At 39.7% G+C, this 8637-nt stretch overlaps 1 protein-coding gene across 1 annotated transcript; it reads right to left on the bottom strand.

The window, feature by feature from the left end:
* Positions 1–5314: 5314 nt before the first annotated feature.
* On the bottom strand, positions 5315–6265 carry LOC116545814 (olfactory receptor 10H3). The gene has a single exon (XM_032272259.1). It carries the CDS (start codon positions 6263–6265, stop codon positions 5315–5317), a length of 951 nt encoding a protein of 316 aa, XP_032128150.1.
* Positions 6266–8637: the final 2372 nt, after the last annotated feature.

Below are 8637 nucleotides of genomic sequence, written 5' to 3'. Positions count from 1 at the left end.
GGGACTCCTAATCCTAGGGGAAAGGGGAGTGCACCATATCAACAGAGCACCCCATCGGATAAAATATTCCAGATGGCAGACCTTGCATCCCAGAACTTTATGCATATGAAAAGTTTCTTTCAGCAGAGGCACAGGTGCTGTGCTGGGTTCAGTAGGGGAAAAGTCTGCAGACCTAATTCAACAGTCAGGCAGCTCTGGGGACCATGAAGGGCTTCTTCCATGAGAGCTTGGCATGGCTATGCATGTAGACACTCTTTCTGGAATACTTCAGAGTGACTGCATCCTGTAAGAGCAGCACCCTCCAGGTTCAGGCTTGCATAAGGGGTAGAGCCACAATCAGGGAATATCAGCATTCCTGCAAATGAAAAGAAGTGCCTATCGGATCGGAATAGTCAGATCACTGGGTCAGGAGTGTATCTGGGAGGTGGCTAGCTTTCCTGCTGTCCTGGCAGGGGAGCTGAGGAGGCTCCCTCCCTTACCCTTGAAAAGACCTCAGTGTGTTAATCACTGAGCACTCCCTCAGTGGTCAAGTCTGAGACCTCTGCCCACCACTAGGAACTGCATCGACCAAACCGCTTTAACCACAGCTGGTTTTTATTCATGATACCTCCCTCGACTGGCCTAAAGCCTGAACTGTTCAACTGTAAACAAAACACTGGGGGATATAAATAAAGTGCATACTCCTGGGGGATGGGATAGATGTCAAGAGACCTCTGCCATTCCAACACCAACAGAGACAGTGAACCTGCACTCATGCTGAGCACATTGCTGCTACTATAACTAGCATCTGAGAAAGCCACCATACAAAGACTCCACATAACCAAGGAACTCATGCAGAGTCTGCACTCATGAAAACCCCCGGGTCATAGATTATAATAAACTATAAACATTAAAGTCACATCCTCAAAGGGAAGAAAGAACTAAGAAAAATCACAGTTGAATAAAAAATAAATTAAAAAATAATTAGAAGAATTAGTCTAACCAGATGAGAGGAAATCAGAAAAATAATTCTGGCAATAAAACAAAGCAGGGTTCTATAACACCGATTAGCTCTCCAGCAATAGATCCAAACCAAGATGAAATCTTCAAACTACCAGATAAATGCCATGGAACAGCTTTAAAAAATAAAATAACAGATAAAGAATTCAATAGGCTAATTATTAAGTTACTCAAGGAAATTAAAGAGAGTAGTAAAAACCAACATAAATTTAAAAGTTAATCCAGAATATACATTAAAATGTTCTAAAGAGATAGACATTTTAAAGAAAAATCAGAACTTCTAGAAATGAAAGACACATTTAGAGACTTACCAAATGCAGAGGAAAGCTTTGAAAGTAGGCTAGACCAAGTAGAAGAAAGAATTTCAGAGCTCAAAGACAAGGCTTTCGAGTTAACCCAATTGAACAAAAATAAAGAAAAAACTAAAAAACTAAAAAAAAAAAAAAAAAAAAATCATGGCCGGGTGTGGTGGCTCACGCCTGTAATCCAAGCACTTTGGAGCCCGAGGCAGGCGGATCACCTGAGGTCGCGAGTTCAAGACCAGCCTGACCAACATGGTGAAACCCCGTCTTAAAAAATCAAAAAAGAAAAGAAAAAACTAACCTTTTTCTTTCTTTCTTTCTCTTTCTTTCTTTCTTTAAAGATAGGAAATGGGAAGGGTACCCAAGAAATATAAGGTATGTATAATGTCCAAATATGAGAATCATTGACATTCTTGAGGGAGAAGAGAAAGCCAAAGCAGTCCTGAGCAAAAAGAACAAATCTGAAGGCACCACGTTACCTGACTTTATATTATATTACAAGGCGATAGTAACCAAAACAGCATAGTACCGTGATAAAGGCAGATACATAGACCAAGGGAACAAAGTAGAGACTCCAGAAATAAAGCCAAATACTTACAACCAACTGATCTTCGACGAAGCATACAAAAACATAAATTGGAGAAAGAATACCCTATTTAATAAATCATCGTGCTGGGAAAACTGGATAGCCACACAGAGAAGAATGAAACTAGTTATTAGTGTTTTCTGTGGCTGCACCCTGTGAGACTCAGTCTGATCCTGCACTGCACCTCCTGGAGCCACTGAACGTCTTGGCAATCTTAGGCACCAGAGAACGTCCCTTAAAGAAGACACAAAAGAATGTGGGTACCCAGAGACTCAGGGCCAAGGTAACTCCCAGGCCAGGCAGCATTCACCACAAGCTGAACAAGGAGCCACTGGACCTTAAGGGGCCATCAGCAGAAGCTTAGCAGTATTCTCCATAGGCCTGCGGTGAAGGCCATGGGGTGAGGCTCCTCTGCCTGTGTGAAGGGGAGGGATACTCCATTTTGCATGGTATGATTATTTTTTATTGCATTCCTGTATCCAGACATCTCAAGTGTCTCATAAATACACACACCTACTATACATACACACACAAAATACATTTTTTAAGTGGCAAAAGTTATGAATAGACATTACTCAGAAGAAGACATAGAAAAGGCAAAAAGGTATATTAAAAGATCCTGAAGGGCCAGGTGCAGTGGCTCACACCTGTAATCCCAGCATTTTGGGAGGCTGAAGGGGGTGGATCACCTGAGGTCAGGAGTTCAAGACCAGGCTGACCAACATAGAGAAACCCCGTCGCAAAAAAAAAAAAATTTTTTTTAAACCCTGAAGATAATTCATTTAGCAGAGAAATGGAAATCAAAACTATAGTAAGAAATTATCTCACCCCAGTAAAAATGGTCTCTATCCCAAAGATAGGAAATAACAAACACTGGTGAGGATGTGGAGAAAAAGGAAGCTTTGTATGCTGTTGGTGAGAATGTAAGTTAGGACCAACACTATGGAGAACTGTTTGGAGGTTCCTCAAAAAACTAAAAATACGGCCACCGTACCATCCAGTAATCCCACTGCTGGTGTATACCCCAAAGAAAGGAAATCAATATTCAAAGAGATACCTGCTGTTCTATGTTTATTCCAGCACTATTCAAAATAGCTAAGATTTGGAGGCAATCAGAGTGTCCATCAACAGTTGAATGGATAAAGAAAATGTGGTACATATACATGATGGAGTACTATTCAGTGATAAAAAGAATGAAGTTCTGTCATTTGTAACCACATGGATGGAACTTGAGGACAATATGTTATGTAAAATAAGCCAGACACAGCAAGACAAGCTTAGAGTGTTCTCACTTGTTTGTGGAAGCTAAAAAATAAAAAAATCGAACTTACAAGGATAGAAAGTAGAAGAATGGTTATCACAGGCTTTTAAGGGTAGTTGGTGCTTCCGGCAGGGAGTGGGAATGGTTAATGAGTACTAAAAAATAGTAGGAATGAATGTATAAGACCTAGTAGTTGCTAGCATAACAGAGTGACTGTAGTAAGACATTATTTCATTAATTAATTAAAATGCATTGGCCAGGCGCGGTGGCTCAAGCCTGTAATCCCAGCACTTTGGGAGGCTGAGGCGGGTGGATCACTAGGTCAAGAGATCAAGACCATCCTGGTCAACATGGTGAAACCCCGTCTCTACTAAAAATACAAAAAATTAGCTGGGCATGGTGGTGCGTGCCTGTAATCCCAGCTACTCAGGAGGCTGAGGCAGGAGAATTGCCTGAACCCAGGAGACGGAGGTTGTGGTGAGTCAAGATCGCGCCATTGCACTCCAGCCTGGGTAACACGAGTGAGACTCTGTCTCAAAAAATAAATAAATAAATAAATAAAATGCATCAATTAAAATACAGAGATTGTCAGAGCAGATAAAAAAATAAGACTCAGCTATAAGCGTTTTTTTTTTTTTTAAACAAGAAAACCGCTGTAAATATAAAGGCATATATAAAGTAAAAAGTAAATGGATGGAGAAAGACATACGATACTAACACTAATAAAAAGTAGAAGGAAAAAGGTAACGAAGTAGGAATACAACACCTTGGCTACTGCAAAAATTTTCTATTTATTTGTGTAGAAAGTTCTGCCTCTGCAGCACTTTCATAGGACATATTTAATGCCATTTCCATCATCAAGTATGTCTCTTCACTGTCTGTGACCATATTCCCAGGGGCTCTCTCACTGGTTGCTGTGGTGCTTCACTGATGATAAGCACACATGCAAGTCTTCCCCAGAGTATGCTGGATAATGCAAAGGATAGTATGTTTTTGTCTGGAACTTTATAGCATAAACATAGGATAAAACTTCCTTCAACTATGTCACCTTTTGACCTTGTAAGGCCATGATCTCTGCTTTTCTAGAATGAAATCTCTTTCAGTGTTGACCTTCATATTCCAGCACCGGCAGGAAGCAGAGGCGAGGACTCTATGAGTAGCATTAGAAGAGCAGTCACAACGTAAAAATAACATTCATTCCTCAGCTGGTGGAACCAATGATCAGAACCAGAAAACCAGAAAATTAATGCGTCCATTAGAGGCAAGGGAGAACATATCCTAGAATGACTCACTGAGATTGCAGAGCAACTATGTCAAAAAAGCTTGGAGGAGAGACGTGGCTATCTTATTAGGACATATTACAGCCCTATGATTAATTAAGACATATTAAAGCCCTATTACCAACCTCCTTTTTTTCCATCTTCCTCCCTTTGCCAGATTTTGCCCCAAATTCTTAGTTATTACGTTTCCTGTACAGACCAAAGCTTCTACAGAACTCCCTTTTTACTTGACATCTGCTTTTTCTCTCTCTTTCTTCTGTCTCTGGCTCCGTATCTCTCTCTCTCCTTCTTGCTCTCTCTTCACTTTTGTATTCTGACATCCTTCACTCAACTCAACATATTAACATCCACACACACACTTAGGCTTTATCTCTCCCAAAGACAGTGAGGAACTTTAAATAAGAAACCAGTTTCTCTGAGACAAGTAGTTTATTTTCCTTTGTACATTTCTTCTAATTAAAAGGATAATATTTACAAAACACTGGACACTGTACTGCATACATAGAAAAAAAATCAATGCTTCGTGGCATTTATGACTATCATGTTATTCTTGCTTTTTCTTACACTAGGGGAAAATAAAACCTTTTTTGCCTGTTCATTCAAGAAGAACCATGTTCATAAGTGCCCACACACATCCACGTGATGATCCCCACCTGCCCATAGACAGAAAACACATTTCTAGGCACAGATAATGGGATAAAGTTCATCACAATGGTTCATAAACAGGAGATTATCATCACTTGAGTCTAAGCAAACAGGGAGAGGAAACAATAGCTAGTATGTATCAGACATGTATTTTCACATACCTGAACCTTTACAATAGTCCTGTGGAGACAGACATTATCCTCAGCGCTTCTATTATATTTTATCACCAATAAACCGGCACTCAGGAGCTTAGAGGACAGAATTTTCTGCAAAAGTGTTTACGTATGGCATTCTTCAGCTCCTGGTTCCTCAGGCTGAAAATGATCGGGCTAAGGAAGGGGGTGAAGACAGTATAGGTGGTGGCCATCAAGGCGTCACCGTACGTAGAATGGAGGCCCTTGGGCTTGAGGTAGATAATGGAGGCAAAACTATAGTGCACGACCACCACAGTGAGGTGGGATACACACGTGGAGAAAGTCTTGTGCCGGCCCTCAGCAGAGGGAATCCTCAAGGTGGCAGCCACAATGAAGACATAGGAGAGGATGAGGAGGAGTAAACAGCCTACCAGGGCTGTGACACACACCAGCATCACACCCATGATGACAGATGATGTGTTGTTCCCACAGGCCAACTTCAAGAGGGAAAGCACATGGCAGGCAAAATGTCGGATCACAGTAGACCCACAGAAAGTGAGGTGAAAAACTATCATTGTCACCATCATCCCCATGACTGAGCTACCAGCCCAGGTCCAGGCCACAAGATGGGCACAGCCACGGGGGCTCATGAACATGTTGTAATGCAGTGGGTGGCAGATGGCCACGTAGCGATCATAGCCCATGATCATGAGAAGGAAGGAGTGAGTGAAGCCAAACGTGAAGGAGAAGAACATCTGGCTGGCACAAGCCAGAAAGGTGATGGAATGATGGGTGGAGAGCAGATCAGCGAGCATACGAGGGGTGATGGCAACAGTGAACAGAATCTCAGAGATGGAGAGGGCACACAAGAAGAGGTACATGGGTGTGTGAAGTCTGTGTTCAATCCAGACTGTAGCCATGATGAGAAGGTTCCCCAGCAATGTGAACAGGTACATCAGGAGGTACAGCAGGAACAAGATGGGGAGGAGTTTCTGGGGGAAGGCTGAGAAGCCAAAGAGGATAAATTCAGACATGGTGCTGTAGTTCTGACCAAGCATGGATACTGTATCTGGTGAGATCAGAAACAAAATTAAGTGACAGTGGTTAAAACATAGACTCTAGCACAGACCAAATGGCAACTCAACAGCTCTGTGCTATTCAACAATTGGCAGAACTCTTCTAGGTCTCACCTTCCTCATGTGTAAAATGGAGTAAATAATAGTTCTTAACATTCAGCAATGTGACAATCATCAAATGAGATCAATATTTTAGATGATCAAGTCAGATTTTGGCTACTAATTGGGTTTCTATTAACACTGACTAGTATAAAGAAAAGATTCAATACTTGGAGACATTAGAGACAGGCATGGATGATCAGGGTTAGATTCTCTTGAAAATATGCCAGTTCTAGAAAACATATTTTGATCTTGGGGTTTAAAAATTTTTTCCCTGAGAGTCTTTGTTTTTTAATTGCTTATATAACCCACTTACATTTATTTTAATACTGTTTTATTGGTACTCGTTGATGCCATCTTATTTCAAATTGTACATTTACTATTCTAAAAAAAACTGAATAGAAAATTTGAAAATAAAAAGATGGGTAAATATATGTCAGACAAATATGCACCAAATGAAAGCTGAGGCTGCAATCTTAATAACAATAAAAAGTGGGATTTAAGGAAACAGTGGTCACAATGTCTGTAATACCATACACCATTCCAGGGAGCTAGAGCTCCTTGAGACACGGCTGATCTGTGGTCTGGACATGGAAGAAAGGTTTGGATATCTTGTACCAGTGTGAAATGAAACTTGCACTAAGTAATAGGATAATATTAAAAGTCTGCAGGTACTAGATTGAAAAGATGCCCACTAGCCAAAATGGATAATCATTATACAGAAGATGGAGGAACAATCTAAATGACACCATGAGGAAGCTTTCAGAAAAATTCAGAAGGTGGATAATTCCACAGAACAATTGGTCTGGTCTCATTGATAAAGTCTCATTCAAGGGATAAGAGAGATTTAAGGACATAACAACTGGATACAACATAGAGGACTAGTTGAATCCTGATTTACATAACCAGCTGTAAGTATTTTTAAGGCACTAGAGAACATTTTGACTATAGTATGAATGAATGATTATGAGTAACTTAATATTACTCATAATATTATATATTATATAAATAATAGCATTATTATTGATTTAATTACTAATTTTTTAGAGTCCAGTCTCGCTCTGTCCCTCAGGTTAGAGTAGGATCATGACTCCCTGTATCCTAACCCCTGGGCTCAAAGTAATCCTCCACCTCAGCCTCCTAAATTGCTGGGACTACAGGTGTGTGCCTCCTCACCTGTCTAATTTAAAAAAATTTTTCCAGGCCGGGCGTGGTTGCTCACGCCTGTAATCCCAGCACTTTGGGAGGCCGAGGCGGGTGGATCACGAGATCAAGAGATCGAGACCATCCTGGTCAACATGGTGAAACCCCGTCTCTACTAAAAATACAAAAAAAATCAGCTGGGCATGGTGGCACGTGCCTGTAATTCCAGCTACTCAGGAGGCTGAGGCAGGAGACTTGCCTGAACCCAGGAGGCGGAGGTTGCAGTGAGCCGAGATCGCACCATTGCACTCCAGCCTGGATAACAAGAGCGAAACTCCGTCTCAAAAAAAAAAAAAAAATTTTTTTTCCATAGAGACAGGGCCTCACATTGTTGCCCAAACTAGTCTCGAACTCCTAGCCTCAAGTGATCTTTCTATATGAGCCTCCTAAAGTGCTGGAATTATAGACATGAGCAATTACGCCCAGCTAATTATTTTTTTAAGTGTGATCTGATTATTTTGGTAATGAAGAAAAATGGTTAGTTTCTTGATGCATGCTGAAATTTTTGAATCACACACACATATGCACACACACTTAAGGACAGAGAATAATATTTATATCATTTAAAAGAACATTATGGCAACTGGTATAAATATAATAAATCTACATTACTATATATCCTGGAATATTAAGTAATAAATAATAAAAACAACTTCAGTGAGATACATAGAAATAACTAAATCAATGACAGATAGATATTATAGTTAGAAATTTTAACAGAGTTCAGAAATGTAATTTGTTAATTATTAATTACGATGTAATTAATATTATGTATTATATATATTATGTATTAGACTCTTCACCAGAGAATAACTATTTTTTCAAGCACACATATACTTTTACAAAAATTAACATTTCATTAAGATATAAAAAACTCTTTAATTCTAAAGTACAAATGTTATATAGATTATAATGCATTAACATGAAACATTAATAGAGAAGAAATAGCTTTTCAAATCTATGTTTGGAAGCTAACTATATAATTAAATAATTTTCAGGTTCAAGAGTAAATCATAAAAATTAAGAAATCTTTAAAATTAAACGAGAATTCA

This window comes from Sapajus apella, unplaced genomic scaffold, assembly GCF_009761245.1.
Source record: "Sapajus apella isolate SASKATOON/1434 unplaced genomic scaffold, GSC_monkey_1.0 scaffold389, whole genome shotgun sequence".
NCBI lineage: Eukaryota > Metazoa > Chordata > Mammalia > Primates > Cebidae > Sapajus > Sapajus apella.
Note: the sequence above shows the minus strand (reverse complement) of the source record. Positions and strands in the feature narration are given on the sequence as shown.